Genomic DNA, 16,307 nt, shown 5'->3' with positions numbered 1-16,307 from the left:
TTTTTTTTTTTTTTTTAAATAAAGCAAGACAGTGAACTGATAACTCATGCCAAGCTTGACATTTCAGCCATTTTGTTATGAAAAAAAAATCAGCTTAACAGATGAATGTTTAAAAAAGTTATGGCCGTGTGAAACAGAACCATGTTGAAATCTTCAACTCTAGCAGGCATTATCAAGCAACTACTATGATATAGGATGCTTCCTGAATGATTGATGCATGAGCAGAGATTCCCAAAGTGTTAGGTCATTACCATTTTGTTGTACCTCTGAACATTTTATGATATGCTTGAGAGATGTCTAGTTTTGCAGTTGGCAACTTAAATTGAGTATGCACATATCTGTTGCTCAAGAAAACCGTCTACTATTCAACTATGCCAACCTTTCAGAATTGGGAGGATATTGCTCAGCTATATAGAGATGATTGGATCTAATATGATGAAAAGTTATTCTGAATGATATCTTCAATTTTTTGTGAGCTGTGTAATATAAGAGAAAGCTAGACCAAAAACAAACAAAAAAGTGCTCCTCGTGTGGAGGACTAAAGGCAACAGAACAAAAATGTGTTTCCTTTTTCCTAAGGTGTTGCCCTGACCTCCCCTCTGCCTCAGGGTTGGAAGCTGTACTATTTTCACTAGGAATAGTTGCTACGTAGGATAAGCTTTTGCTGCTCCATAATGTGACCTAAGGCTTTGCCAAGCACTAAAAAACAAAACAAAACAAATTCTAACCTATTTTTCAACATCAGAAAAGCCTGGTGATCTCAGGACAGGTATTTTTGTCCAGTGTGTCATCCAAACATTGATGTGCTGTTACAGACATCACAACAAGGAGCATTCTTAAAAATGTTCTGCCTCAGTTGCAGCTGTGCCAACATTGAAACACTACACACAGATTTACCATGTATTGTCATGCTTCTGAGCCCCACCATTGTTGAAGGGGAGGGGAGGTCCCACGGTGAAGGTATGGGGGAAATCTTCAAGGTGGGGAACGTAGGAGATGGAAAGTCTATAACCAGCTGTGAAAAGTTTGGGAGACAACAGGTGATTTGCAGGAGAGTGCACATGTGTCCTTGTGCTCTGACAGTACGGTGAAAGGCATGGTTGAAGAACCTACATAGGAGAGACTGTAAGTAGACCTTGAGAGGAGGTAGTTGTCCTGTCAGCTGCAGAGCGGTGATTTATAGTCATACCCTTTCTCCCACTCCTGTTTTACAGTTGCATTTCCAAGTCATATTAAACACTAATTGAGGGGCTGCTAGGGCTTAACATTTCCATGATTCCCTCGGGGTGGAAAGAAGAGACAGGGTGACACTGGAGTAATGGTTTTGACAGAAGCATTGTTGGGTTGGGTGTCCCTCCTCCCTACCCTTTCCAAATGTCCTGTTTAATTATTAGCAGTTTTAGGTCACTCTGATAAACCCTTTCTGTTGATTTATTATTTCTGTCCTTTGACACTAATTATGATGCTGAGGTTTCTTTAAACTTGTCTTGTAAGTGGAAACTGTATTGTTAATTTAATAACCTGAATGCTAGAATACAGTAACTTTTGCCCAGTCCTCAGTTTTTCTTTCCTTGACTGTCTCTTCCCACAGTGTTAGGGGTATAATTGTACTGATGCTCTTACGACTGCTCAAACCAACTGTAGCAGGGCACTAAGGTGCCTGCTACTGACAACAGGAGTATGAGCTCAGCTGCCAGTCACCAGGGCAGCACAGGTGTGGGTTGCTGGGGCAACCAGTCTGGTCAGCTGACCGGAAGCGGGCAGGGCCTGGCCTTTATAAACAGCCAGGCTGAGGCTGGAAGGTCAGTTCCCCTCTGGTAGCCAGGCAAGGTGGAGCTCTGCTGGAGCAAGCGGGGCAGGCATAGCAAAGAAGCCTGATGGCCTGAGCAGCATCGGCACGAGGATACTGGGTGGAGGAAACCCTAGCAGGGATACATGTGAAGGGTAGCCAGGTGGCTTGGGATTTATGTTATAGCCCAGGGGCTTTGTGTTTTCTGTTTTGTTATTGTGTAACACCGGAGGACCGGGTGAGGCTGTAGGGGTTGGAGGAGGCCTCATGGGAGCTCCCCAGTAGAGTGGGGGTTCCTGGCGCTGGAGAGGGCGCTGCGTTTTTGGGGTGTCCCGACCCCGGCCCCAGTGTGGGCAGCATCGGGAGGAGCCCAGTGTGGGCACAGGCAAGAAGCCCCAGTGGGGCGTAGGACCCGGAAAGGGGGTCTGGGGGCCAGGTAAGGCCGAGGCCACCTGAGCCCCAGTTGTGGGAAGCCCCAGTGGGGCACAGGACCCAGAAAGGGGGTCTGAGGGCCAGGTAAGGCTGAGGCCGCCTGAGCCCTATTGAGCAAAGCCCCAGTGGGGCGTAGGATCTGGAAAGGGGTCCGGGGGGCCAGGCAAGACCAAGGCCGCCTGAGCCCTGATTGCGGGAATTGCAAGCGCGAGACAGGCCCCGGTGCGGGCTGTGGGAATTGCAAGCACGAGACAGGCCCCGGAGGTTAGGGTGCACTGTGTCACCGAAGGCAGGGCACGGACTGGGACATCTCTAGGCACCGTGCCAAGGAAGGCTAGAAAGCTTCATTATTACCATCAAAGACGTGCCCGGCGAGATAGCGAGGGTGCGTTAAACCTGATCTGGCACGGTAGGTAGGGGGCGCTAGGGGAGGTCACGGCACCCCTAGGTGGCATCCTGCCACACCAACATAGAAAGCAAATTGCAAACTATCTTTAGCTACGTGTCCCTCTTCCTCAGCCCGTTTATACTACATCGTTTACGTTACATTGGTTATACTGAGTTTGTTCAAATCAACAGAAACGTGTTTGTGATAATTATGGCCTCAGAAGATATAAATCTCAGTTCTCCTTAGCTTTTGTTTTGAGTTCTCCTTTTTGGTGGTGTTTACCATTTTTCCACTTCTAGCCATGTGAATGATAATACTTTGCTCTAAGATAATGCTTGACATGTTCAGTGTTGTACAGATGTCCAGGAATTCTCACTGTCCCTCTGTAAAAGGATATACATTAGTTACTTGCCCCTTTCTATTGCCAAAGCATGGCTGGAAATTTCATCTCTATGCCTATACATGTGGTCTGGGGCAGGGAGTGGGGTGTTTTAATTAGAGCGGCTCCTGGACAGCCACTATAACTAAAACGCCACAGCGTCATGTATATTCAGCATCCCACATTTCAACGTAGCTGCGGGGACACCTTAACTAAAGCTTGTTTGATGAGTTGTAAAGTGCCCCTGCTGCCATTTTGAAATACAGGATGGCAAATGCACATGACTGTGAGGCACGCTGGGATAGTCAAATTGGCATGTGTATAGGCACCCTAAGATGCTGTTTATTTTCTGGTTCCAACCAGTGTGGAATGGGCACGGAGCAGGCCTGGCTGAATGCTGAGGCTTTACATGGTTATCTGGTGGGCCCCTTCCATTTCTTTTAAATGTAATTGTTTTGGAAAAGATGGTAGCAAAGGGCTTCTGAAACTAAGGACAAAAAGAGCATGAGAACTAAAGAACCTGCCTTGCTCTGACAAGAGACAGATGGCAGCTTAACTCAAAATGGAGATGAAGCAGCAGCTAGAAGGAAGGGTAGTGTAAATACCAAACTGTGATCCAGTTATTCATTAGCAGCCAAGTGGTACCTACAGTTTTTTTTAAAAAGCCTGCTGTGTTAACTCAAGGAGCCATGTAAGGTTGGGCCTGGTCTATTCTGTTCTGATCTCTGGAGTCTTGGAGATATTGTGAAAAAGATCCAGCTGGATCTGGAGTGTCTGATATTGTCCTGGTAGGATAGAAATGGTGAAAGCAATGTGCCAGCAACTTTTCTAACTGTTTTCTGTGTTTTCCTTCCCCTTCCCCCACCTCCATCCCACATGCGTGGACTCCAGGAGGCTGTGAGCTAGATCTGGCCTGCTTTTTCCAGCTGATCAACGAAATGGGTGGCATGCAGCAAGTGACTGACCTCAAGAAATGGAACAAACTGGCAGATATGTTGCGTATCCCCAAAACTGCACAGGACAGGCTAGCAAAACTGCAGGAAGCCTACTGCCAGTACTTGCTCTCCTATGATTCCCTCTCCCAAGAGGAGCACAAGAAACTGGAGAAGGAGGTCCTGCTGGAAAAGGAGATCCTGGAGAAGAGGAAAGGTCCTTTGGAAGGACACTTGGAGAACACCTACAAGTTCCATTCCTTGCCCCGGTTTGAGCCCAAAAATGGACTCATTAATGGTGTGGTTCACAAAAATGGCTTCCGAAACAAGTTGAAAGAAGTCGATGTCCCATTAAAGACGGGCAGGCGGCGACTCTTCACTCAGGAAAAGGAGACCATGAAGGAGGAGGAGGAAGAGGAGGAGGAGGATGAGGAGAAGGGAGTTCTTAGCGACTTACACAAGTGTGTATACAAGGTAGTAAAGCCCATTTCTGATGCTCTTCTTCCGTGAAAGCGTTGCAGCGCGTGTTCTCTGTGTGGCGCGTGGGTATGAACCAGTGGGAGCTAACCAATGAGTTCCAGCTCTTGTTCCAGGGTCAGTGGCTGGCCCGGTAATTATTAGAAGTAGGCAGTCTGATAACAGGGGTATTCACTTCATTCCCGTGCTGTTTGGACTCTTGCCAAACCAGAAAACATTTTTTTTTTCCTCCCACCCTTCCCCCACTTTCATTTGTGGAGCTGGCTTTTTATAAAAAATGTGGTAAGCTGCTCCATCCACTTACTTACCCTCTGACACAACTTTATTTTCAATTTTTTAGTGATATTTTAAAGCAGTATTGTATCTTCTCCTTACTGTTTCTTGCCAATCTCTTAATGAGCAGAGTAATTCTCCCTGATAGAGCCATCAAAACTAATGTCACTCTAAATACACAAGATTGAGAAAGTGCAAATTGAAATGCAAACACTATTTTCATCCACAATGCCAAATTTAGCTAAGCACAAATGGTCACACAAACACTTATTCCTCCCCATGTGAAGCACATCCATTTGCAAAGAATGTTGACTCTTGTCTTGCCGTATTTTACTTGGCAGCTTCCCACTATTGAACAGGCATTGACACCACTACACGGAGAGTAGTTTTTAGATTGAATTGTTTTGCGGTGCTGAGAGAAACACAGTACTTGCTGTGTGTACGCAGTAAACTATTATGCCGTTGCTCCCTCCCCACGCCTGATCCCATCACCGCAGAGTGAAACCAGACAGCATTCTGAGTATTACAGTGTCCAAAGCAGTTTATTTGTTAAGCTGTTTAGAGGCTGACTAAGCTTATGGGTTGTTTTTTCAAAAATTGGTTCATATTTCTGTTGCAGCCCACTGGATTTGCTACCTATTCTGTGGTTTCCTCATCAATCCTGCCCTTTAGTAACAAATCTGTTAGCAGTGTTCCTAGCAGGTGCAAGGCTGATCTCCTGGCAGCTACATCTGTATGGCTCTCCCTGTGTATAACAAAAGGTTGAGGGGTTTTTTGTACGTAACGAATTGTGCTTTAAAATGCTAAGTGGGAAATGGACTTCACAGTTGTTGTAAAGCTCAGTCCTCCACAGATCTTTCCAAATTCAGGCTCATCACTAGCAAGCTTGGCCCTTGCGTTATTTAGGACAAGGGTAAGTGCTGAATGCTCTTAAAGTCTGATCACTGCGCTTCCAGCACCCTGCGGCAGGCTGTCAGTAAGTGGAAAATGTGCTCATGCTCCATGCATTTCAACTATTAGAAACAAACGCTGTTGAATCACAGAGCTTATCTGACTCATGCTACCATCCATCTACCAAAGGCAGCTGCGATACAGTGACCTGAGCAAGCCATGCAATTATATTATCTACACGGCTGCCTTATAATATTGTGAGAGATTTGTTTTATTTTAAGCCAAACTAACAATCCTGTGTAAAGAATGCAGAATAACCCTCACTGAAAATTGGGACGATAGGTGAGGGCCAGGGTGTAATGTATGGGGTGTGAATTTGAACTGCTTTGCTTAAATGGTACCTGAGATGCAGCTCCCCAAAATATGACCTGCTACTCAAATTACCGTGTTGTTTAAATATACAGTTTTTTTGCATGGAAGTAGGGACAGAACATGGAGGAGAATCCAGACAAGTTCTCTGCCTCTGCGGCCCCTACATCTGGTACCTAGAACAAGCTCCAATACTTTTAAAATAACATACTTCTAACATAAAATACTTTAACAACTTTATTATATTTATTTATTCATGTCCTTGGCTCTTTAGTGTGACACTCTGTATTGCTAGGAGTCGAGGCTGGCTCTCAGCTGCACTGAATGCATTTGTCAGCTGATCTCAGAGCTGTGCTATTTATGGATTTGGGTTAAGGCCACCTGATTGCATAATGTATCAAATATAGCTTGAATGCTGCATTCTCTAGTTTTTGTAAGTTGGCAGGGGAAGGATTCTCTTCAGACTAATGTTCCTTTGGGGATATTAGAGAAGGTGCTAGCAGGACCTCTCCTGACGTTATAGTCCTGAAATACCATGTTTGAAGAAGGTATAGATGCTTCTGTTATATGACAGGGCTCTGAATTTCACTTTAACAAAGCTAAAGAACTTCAAAATGGCGAGAAAGGAGGGACCGTGATAGCAATGTAGTCATTCAGCTTAATACCGACAAGAGCGGTTCTCACATCCAACATGTGGTTGTTCTGGGATACATGTTAAAGAGAGGTATCTAGTCTTCCACTAACAGTCACACCGGTAAGTACAATAATCTTAATGATCTATTGGCTTTCCCCATGATTCCTGTGGGATTTTCAGAATTGCTACTTTGCAAGTGCAGTCCTCCATGGCATAAGCAATACCGTATTCCTACATATATGATCTAGCACTTGGCTAATAAAAAGGCATTATTTGTAAATGCCAGCTGCATAGAACAAATGAACTGCCAGCAAAGAGCTGTGGGAGTAATTTTGTGTTGTGACTTCCCACAAGTAACAAAAGAGGAAACAGGCAGCACTAGCTACAGTGCTGACAGTTACCATAGATTTACCTGGGAGACTTGTTATAAAGAGGTACAGAAGAAAACCAATGAGAACTCAATAACGCAAAGGTTTAGCAAAATCAAAATAGTGTTTTCATAAGTCACGTGTTTGCATTATTCCATGTTGAGTTTGTAATAAACTCTATTGCCCTCTTGTCCAGGAGCAGTATTCCCTTCACAAAAGGACACCTATATGTGTATATCCATTAATGATTTTCAAATGAGCTAAAAATGGTTATCTTATATACCTAGATCGCTCTCATTTAAACATAACCTTTGCCTTTCCATGTTTCTCTTTCTCCCCTCTATTTAAACCACCAGCCAACTGTGATTTGTAGAAGCAAGATGCCTTCTCGCTCTTGAGCTGAGTCCATTTAAAGTTCTCAGTGCTATTAGCCTGCCATTAAAGAGGAGGAGGGAGAGGTATATAAAGAGAAGTAATCGCTATAGAATTTTTATGCTGGAAATGTTTCTATTAGAGAACGTTATTGCTGAACAGACTCAGCTTAGTGCTTTTAAAATCCCGTGGCCTCCCTTTATTGAACTGCTTCATTTTAGACTGTGAATTCTTAAAGCATTTGCTAATTAATTTCAGGAAAACCATGATAAAGCCATCAAGTCAAATGTTCTTCAGCTTCTATGTTTCCATTTGTTTTGCAACCTTCAGGCAGATGCTGAACAATGTCAGTCTTGATTTGAGAAAATATGGGCAAGCTTGGAAGAATTAAGAATTTCATTTGGTTGTGCCCTTCACTGTCTTACGCAGTTTCTGTCCTGTGCTATGCCCAGCTCAAAATCTGGAGGACATAGTTACAGATTTTCCTATGCGTCTAGGCTTTGCGGGTTGCCACATGGGCCTGGGAAGGATTTTTTTCCCCCTCCTGTTGCTATAGGTTTGAGGATTTTATTGTTTTCTTCAGAAGCATTGGGTGTTGGCTGCAGCTGAGGCTGAGGATTTTGACTGGGGTGTGCCAGTCCGCTTGCTGGTACTTAAACCCGGAGGTTCCTGGTTTAGAGGGTCCTGCTCCTGTGCACGCAGGGTCAGACTAGTTGTCAAATTTAGGATTAGAAAGGAGTTTTACCCATGGTCAGATTGGTATAGACTGTTGGGGGAGGAGGGGGCAGAGGGAGAAGTTGTTGCCTTCTGTAAAAGGAGGGGGGAGTGGGGGAAGGATTGTCCTCTTCCTTGCATCTCCCAAGTATATTTTAATGAACTATTTTCTGTCTGTGCAGTGGCAGGACACTTATAGTGAGTGCCCTCATTCCCCTGCTTTACCTGGAGCAATTTAGTGGTTTTGCATGTTCTGCAAGCATCAGTCCTGGTAGTCGTGCAAGAGGATTCATGCAGTTTTAAGGCAAATACTTACCTAGGAAGGTTTAGATGAGGATGACCCTGCCTTGAGCAGGGGGTTGGACTAGATGACCTCCTGAAGTTCTTTTAAACTCTACTTTCGCATGCTTCTATGCTTCATTTTAGAAGATTTGCCTGCAATCCTCGGGATTTTTTTTTTTTTTTTGGTACGACAGAAACAGGCAACCAATGTAAACCCCAGAAACTAATAAGGGGTATTTGTTAGCAACTTGCAATTAGTGAAGACTGTGTACAATCCTGTAGACTGTAAGTAGGGGGTCAAGAATTTTATGAGGGTTTTTTTTTCGTTTGTGTGTGTTTAAAAAATGCTGCCTCAATAAATGATTCACAAGGGCAGTAAAAGTTGAAGGATATTGCTCATTTTATCTCAGATCATTCAACTCTGAGCTTTATGGGAGAGTGATGCCTCTGGACATTTACAAACTTTTTGTAACAGCTAATTGCCCTGCATTCAACATAAAGAAAAAGTGACAATGTTTCAACCTTAGATTTTTGTAGTGACCTGATAGCTTTGGCTTCCATCTGGGAAAAACTGCTGTGTTTGTTGTTCATGGTTTGCTCTCAGAAGTAGGTCTTGCATAAAATTAAGCAGACATACAATATTAGAAACTACCTGTTAGATTGCATTTCACTATTCAAAAATGAAATAATGCACTTTAACTCCTGAAGTGCTGGAGTTTAAGATTTTTTTGTGGCAGGGGAAGGGTGGGGAAAGGTTGGAAAATTTAAAGAGCATAGTTTGTGTCAGAGGAAAGACGGGAAAGCTGTTATGATTTCTTGCTTATTGTAAAGCAGACATTGCTTTCCAGTTTTGTACTTGAACTTGTCTTTTGCAATCAGAATAATCAAGGCTTCACCAAGATACTGCATGGAGTGATGATGGCTCTCTAGTTGTCAGCCCTCCTGGTTCTGTCTACCTAACTTGTTGCCTTTGCCCAGAGCAGGGATTCTCAATCAAGGTGCTGTGGCATGCAGTATTAGCACTGCTAGGTGTGCAAATACCTGCACGTGATTCACACAAACCCAAAGATTTCAAATAGAAATCCAAAGTGTCAAAAACATTCTGATCTGTCCTGGTCTTTCTGAATTGTTTGCAATGGAAAAATTACCCTGTTATTTTCCTGTAGTCAAAAAAGGTGAAAGTTAAGAGCTGGCTTTTCTAAGGAGTAGCTTAAGTCTAAAAGGGTCGAAAGTTACTGGCCTAGAGTGAAGAAAGAATTTAAACAGCTCAGATATAAGTTCGTCATTTCACCAGACGGTGTAGGAAAGTTGGCAACCTCCAAGCCTTGTATTTGTATGGTGTTTTACTGATCCCATATGTTCTTCTTCCCTTCAACTCAACTTAAGATAAACCTCAAACAGAAAATAATTTAAGACTGATTATACACATTACCAGCATTCTAACTCTGACAGGAAGAAACTTCACCAATAACTTTTAGTAAAACTGTTGGTCACCTGAATGTAGGTAGAGGTAGAGTTTACAACATTTCTTCCTATGAATATGTACCAGTTACAAATGTATCATGTTTATTATATGCATATTTCTTCCTGGAGCTTCTGATATTATAAGTACTCGCAAGAGAAGGTATCTGAAAATTTTCATGGTTCTGTGCAAACAAAAGAAAAATAGTATTGGGTCTTTTCTTGATGTTGCTTACACTGTAAAGGCCATCCTATGGGCAAAGGAGTTGGGGAAGAAAGCAACTCATTTTACTGTTTCAGTTCATTTTATTTCAGTAAAATCTCCCATGCCAGCCCTGGCTCTTTGTCTTATAACTACCCTTATTTAATTCTGCTAAACTCCCTTTTCTGTTACATACACAGCTAGTGTAATCTTGTTCCTTTCTACTGAATATAAGGTGCCGTGTAGCTCTAATTTGTCTCTAATTGGAGTTATCCTGTGTCCCATGCAATGCGTGCTCAACCTGAAACAGCATCTGTATTGTTTCTTCAAATCTTTTAAAAAATCCTTCTCTGCATGGCAAAGTTTTTAACCAGTGGGACCTTTTAAAATGTAAGCACCCTTAGTATAAGTTTTAATATAGTGTCTGGACCCCCTCTGCTTGCCCAAGAGAGAGCTGGAATCCTCCATTGCTGTTAATGGAATTTCAGATTTATGCTCTAGGAAGAAATGTGTTAGGTCAAACAGACTATGATGTCCATTTTCTTTGGAAACATTTTATTTTCTCACCTTCTGCCATCTATGATTGGCAAAGGTTTGCATGGTAAATCACCAGCTGCATATATCTGTCACGTGCCTTTGTGTGCACTGCTGAGAGAGGTTATGGCGGGGAGAAGGGAGTATAGGGGTATCTTTCTTTTTACAGTTGTAATTGTGTTTTCTCGGTTCACAGGGTAGGTCTGTTTCTTTAACAACCTTCTACCGGACGGCAAGAAATATCATGAACATGTGCTTCACCAAGGAGCCTACAGTAGCTGAAGTAGAGGTGAGGCCAAGGAAACCTTTCTTCCTCTGGAGCAGATGGGTATGGCTCAATGGGGCATGAGGTGTCTGGTACAAGCTGAGAATGAAGAAACTAGTAGATGTGGTCTCTATTCTTTATTTCACCATTATTATAACTATAATAAAGGCACTGACAAACTAATGGCAGGAAGAAGGTTGGTTGATCTTGCAAGTAGGGGATCTAAACTCTGAGTATAGTTCTGCTAAAGTTTTCCTGTGCAAGTCTGCATCAATTGCTTCACCTCTGTTTGTCTCTGCCCAGCAGTGAAATGGGAAGAAAGAGTCTTCAAAGGGATGCTAAGTCATAATACATTTTTAAAATGCTGGGGGTTTTTTGCTAAGAAGTGGTATTTTTTTGAGATCTGAGTGCCAAAAGAACTGTAACATTTCATTTGTGAACTTTCGAAGGAATTTACTGTTTGTTTGTTCAGTGAACTAAACACGTATTACTACCTTCTTATTCCATAGCAAGAGTATTGGAGGATAGTGGAACAGAAGGACTGTCATGTAGCAGTTCATGGTGGCAAAGTGGATACCAACACACATGGGAGTGGCTTTCCTGTGGGAAAATCCGAACCATTTTCAAGGTACAGTTAGATAATTACCCTGGACTTTTCTTGCCACTTACTCTGTCTATAACTACTGTGTTTGCTGCAACTCCTGGGCTGCAGCCTGGTGCCGGGCCGTGAAGGGTCAGCTGCCGGACTGGAAGTAACCATGGACTGGCAAACCATGGACTGGAAATGACTGGCATACTGCGGGCCGGCAGCCAACCCTTTTCTATACTCAGTATAAAAAAGGGTTGACTGCCAGCCGGCAGTATGCCTGTCTTTCCAGTCTGCAGTTTGCTGGTGCCTTACCTAAAAAGGTTGGGAATCCCTATGCTACAGAGCCTATACAAAGGAGCACAGGTCAAAACAGTGACTAAAATAGTAAAACTAGTTGGCTTTTAATGGTGATGCTTATTCACATCTCTCTCCTCGTTAAACAGGCATGGGTGGAACCTTACAGTCCTTCCTAATAATACAGGATCCATCCTGCGACATCTTGGTGCTGTGCCTGGTAAGTGGATTTCTTTTCTCAGTGCTCCATAGTAGAAGCCCAAGAGTTCTGATCGTGTCTGGATTTTTCAAGAAGTCTCTTCCCCCCCCGTAACTTCCCCTTGTCCTTACTAGAGAGAGGTGTTTTGTGTCCACTGTTTAAAATTTGTTGCTTCTGGTATTATTTGTATACTTTCACAGTGCAGGTGTCAAACAAGCCTCAGCTCATAGCAGCATCTGTAGGCAAATGGGGTGAGGATACTATTTACAACTGCCCCTCAATTTCTTCTTTAGCAAAAGGCACTTTAAAAGAAAGAGCCAGAAAAAGCTAATTTGGATTCTGACCCAGATAGAGACCATCATAATATATTGTGTTTCAAGGCATGAAAATGGACTTGCAAGTCAAGAGTTAAAGAATAGTTGGGGCCGTGTACCTGGAGGCACTTTTTGGTCTTTGTAAATATCCATGATAGCTTTTAATTATACATCTGTGTTTAATATTTTGTGTCATGGTAGTGAATGATTCAGATGTACAACTTACTTTTTATATAAAGCTAGAATGCAGAGCTGAGTAAAAAATTGCATAAGATTTTCTGTAAATATTCATTTGGATTTTTAAATACGTTCTCTTTGGCCTCTTTTAATGTCCCTTGCAGTTAATTTTGTGTAGTACAAGTATTCACTGAAAGTGAATTTCAGAGTCCCATATAACAAATATGGGAGTTGTATCTCATTTTCCAGTGGCAGGGCGGCGGGGAGGGGAGAAGAGAATACCAGTGACTTAGCTGACCAGTGAGAACGGAGCTTGAAATTGGACCATTTATCATCAGTCCATTGAGTGAAACATTTTAAAGAGTTAGAAAAGGTGTTTGAACAACGAACATGTTCAAGGGAAAAGCAATCTTCTGGTAGATATTTTATGAGTGGAACGGGTCTGAATTTGTTGAATAAATTATTCTTTGTGAATTATTTACTCTGGTAGAAAGAAGCAAGTTTTCAGTGAAAATGTGCTTGAAAATTGTAATTTATTTATTTTTAATTAAAAAGTATGGGTCAGTGAACAGTTATTTTCAATTCTTTTGTTTCAGGAGTGACAATTCCTTGGCTAAATATTGGCATGGTCTTTTCTACCTCATGCTGGTCTCGAGACCAAAATCACCTTCCATACATTGACTACTTACACACTGGTGCTGATTGCGTTTGGTAAGTATCCTTGCATTTTACCCCGTTGTTATGCATTGTTGTTCCATGAGGTCTTTGGCCAAGGATCAACTGCAGGGCATTTTATACAGACAAAATACATAAGTCACAGTCAAAAAGAAATCTGTGCCAACCAATTCAGTTGGAAAGTCAACACAGTTTCATAACAAGGTGTAGTGTAAGCTAAATGAGGAGGACTCCTTTCTCTGGAGGAAAAGGTTCTGTACATTTTTTTTCATTCTCTGTAGTAAGATATGTCCCAATGAGCCACCTCTGTCTGATACAGACAAGAGTTCTTTTGATCATCCGCAATCAAAATGACAAGTAATCCAGGCAGCTTTCTGTAGACTGATGCGTAGACTTATTGAGGCCAGCTCTGTGTTCTGGTTTTTGAGGTGATAGATCTCATCCTTCCTCTCAACCCTTCCCATCTTTCTTGCGTTACAAAATATCTTGAGATTTTGTAGCTTCCAAGTGCCTCCTTCCTTTTGAATTCCTACCCAGTGATAGGTACATGTTCATTAATGTGCCCTAATTACTAGGCATTTAGTTTAGTACTTGCTTAAAGTACTAACTAAAAGCACAGTAACTAGAGCTACTGCACAGTAGCGTCAGCGCATGGTTATTTTGTGATGCTCACTGTGTGTTAACCTAACACTGCACAGTAGGCTATTAGCACAGCTTTTAACTGCCACGCTGCTGTGCAGTGTTATTAGGCTAATGCGCAGGACATGTCTCAGGTAGACCAGTGTCTATAATCCTCTTAGGCCACATCGTCCTAATGTCCTGATGCAGGTTTGTACGTGTTTACTTGGAGGTGTCTGCTTACTGTACTTGTTGCTAGTCTACTGCCATAGAGGATTGCAGTGGAAGTGCAATAGCTGATAGGAGAAGCAAAAAACAGGTGCTAACAGCATATAATATACCTTATGTTATTACCCTGAAAAGTGAAAGGATTGACTGCTATAATCAACAATCAGCCACACCAACAGTCTTTGGTTCAGTTCAGTTACTCTTTTATTATTAAAAATTATTTAAATTCCTTTTGGTATTAGTGATGCTAAAGCTGCATTGCAGTTGTGTGCAAAGCACTGAGCTGCCATTACAAATGATGTGATTTAATATAATTATTTATTTCTGCATGTTACAGTGGCATCTCAAGAGGCCACCCTGTTGGCCTAGCCCTTGTGCAAATTGAGAAAAAGAAACTCTCTTATTGGGTAATGAACAATTACTCCAGATATACCTTATTCACATGCTCTGATGTGATGTGGATGATTCCTGAATCATCCACTACTACTGCCACTGTCAGAAACAGGATGCTGGGCCCAGTTGGTCTGAGCCAGTATGGCACTTAGGTCCTTATGTCTCTGCCCTGAACAGTTTATAGGTTAAAAAGATCAAACAGACCTTGCTTTTTGATAGGAGAGAGATAGTTATACAAGTGGAATGCACTGAAATGCCCCCAGATGTCCTATTAGTTAGTGTCATGTCCACTCCATGATTATTCTTTTTTATTTTTTTAACCTTTGGGTATGTGGCTCTTTCATATTTGATTGTAGGCAGAACTTTGCTGCGCTTACAAGTAAGGTAGCTTTATTGCCCCATTTTTGCTTTTTTAAAGCTTTACCACAATTTAGTTGTATGGGCTGGTATTTTCTGTGCTAGGATCTACATCAGGCTGAATTTTTTTGGAGAGCTCCAGAATAATCAGTTGAGACCCTTTTGAGAACGAGATGAAGGGTAAAGTACATTGCTTAACTGGTGTTAAAATATTACAAATGTTTTGTAAACATTATTGCTCCAAAACATGGAGCAACAGACTTGAAATTCCGCTAGTGTCAGCAGTGGGCTCTCTTTGTTATACCTGTGAAAATCTGACTGAACTTGTCTGCCTCTGAAAGTCACCATTTTCAAATATTCAGGGCTTCTGTTAGAGACTGAGAGCTAAAGTTTTGCTCCAAGAAACATGCTTCAGCCTTGGACTGTCGGAAGACTTTTGCTGCAATTGCTGCACCCAGTTGTGGTGCCAGATGTGAAAACTAAGAGCAGGGAGCGTGTATCTGTCTTTCTTGACTTTCAGGAAAGCCACTGCTAGCAACCATGTGGCATTGAAGAAAAGGAAGAAGTACCTCCAACTCAAATGTTACAGAGTGAGGAAGGGTGGGGGGGGGGGGACAAGTCCCATGTGGGGATGAAGCGAAAGGTAGTGGGACAGAAATGTGAGAGAACATGGATAAAGTTTGTGTGTTGTCTCTGTCTAGTGCTGGTCTGCATAGAGGAGGAAAGCCTGGTGTTAACTCAAAGAGCCAAGGTCTGTGTTCAGGATCTAAAAGTTCTCATACTCTCATATTGCTGATGACTCAGGTGGGGTCACTCTTGTCCCATAGGATAGGGTTTCTGGACAAAACTACAGGCAAAACCCCTCTTTTTAAACTTCCAAGGGACAAACACAAGCACTCAAAAACTTAAGGCATAGCAAAGCACTCCAAGCATAAAGAGAAAAATCAATATATAACAGGAACACATTTGTTGCCTATCTTCTTGGATCCTAAAGCTAACTAAGGCCACCTTACTCTTGAAGGAGAGCCTCCAGCTGAAGGTTTCATATGGTTTAAATCATGTGTACAATGTTGCACTTTTGGTCTTAGCTGTCCTGAGTTTCCCCACGTAGGCACACTTTAAGATTTTAGTTCAGACTCAGCAAGCTGTCAGACTGACCCCTTCATAGGAAAGTCGCCCACCCTATTTATCCTAAAGTGAGAGCCAGGTCACCTACTAGTAAGAGGTCCAAGTCATGCTGAGTCGTACTCTAGGACTCCTCTGCTTGGCCTGGCTACTATAAGGCTCTGAAAAGACATGGTACTGGAGTGCTGGTACCACACCAGCATACTAGGTCAGGGCTGTCCAACGTCTAAGCAGCTGGAGTCTGCACACCAGGGGGCCACACCAGCCAAGGCCATAGATGCCCCCTGCTCCACTCCCCTAGCCACAGGATCCCCTGGTACCACGTGCTGTGCCACACCGCACCTCCCTGACTCCTGGGGTAGTGGCAGGAAGTAGAAGGCAGAGGAGAAAGGGGATCCCAGAGCCCCTGGCTGCTGCAGTGGGGGAGAGCAGCAGCTGGGTTGGGAGCCTGAGGGTCACATGTTAACCCCTTATGGGCTGCATGCACCCCATGGGCTGCCAGTTGGACAGCTCTGTGCTAGGTCAGTGACTGACTCGGCACCCTCCCTGTCAACCCTGGCAGTTGGGGGGGGGGGG

The 16,307-nt window shown here is 43.0% G+C and overlaps 1 protein-coding gene across 2 annotated transcripts in view; it reads left to right on the top strand.

Moving 5' to 3' along the window:
- JARID2 (jumonji and AT-rich interaction domain containing 2) overlaps positions 1-16,307 on the top strand; it is a 410,278-nt gene that overhangs the window by 366,885 nt on the left and 27,086 nt on the right. For both annotated transcript variants that reach the window (XM_019523000.1, XM_019523003.1), the window contains 5 exons: positions 3,880-4,394; positions 10,694-10,786; positions 11,272-11,390; positions 11,795-11,865; positions 12,932-13,046. In XM_019523000.1, the coding sequence (XP_019378545.1) occupies positions 3,880-4,394; positions 10,694-10,786; positions 11,272-11,390; positions 11,795-11,865; positions 12,932-13,046 (913 nt within the window). The remainder of the gene's footprint in view (positions 1-3,879; positions 4,395-10,693; positions 10,787-11,271; positions 11,391-11,794; positions 11,866-12,931; positions 13,047-16,307) is intronic.

This window comes from Gavialis gangeticus, unplaced genomic scaffold (genome assembly GCF_001723915.1).
Source record: "Gavialis gangeticus isolate Ggan-Ray unplaced genomic scaffold, GavGan_comp1, whole genome shotgun sequence".
Taxonomy (NCBI): domain Eukaryota; kingdom Metazoa; phylum Chordata; order Crocodylia; family Gavialidae; genus Gavialis; species Gavialis gangeticus.
The sequence above is the reverse complement of the archived record's forward strand: the minus strand, read 5'-3'. Positions and strand labels throughout refer to the sequence as shown.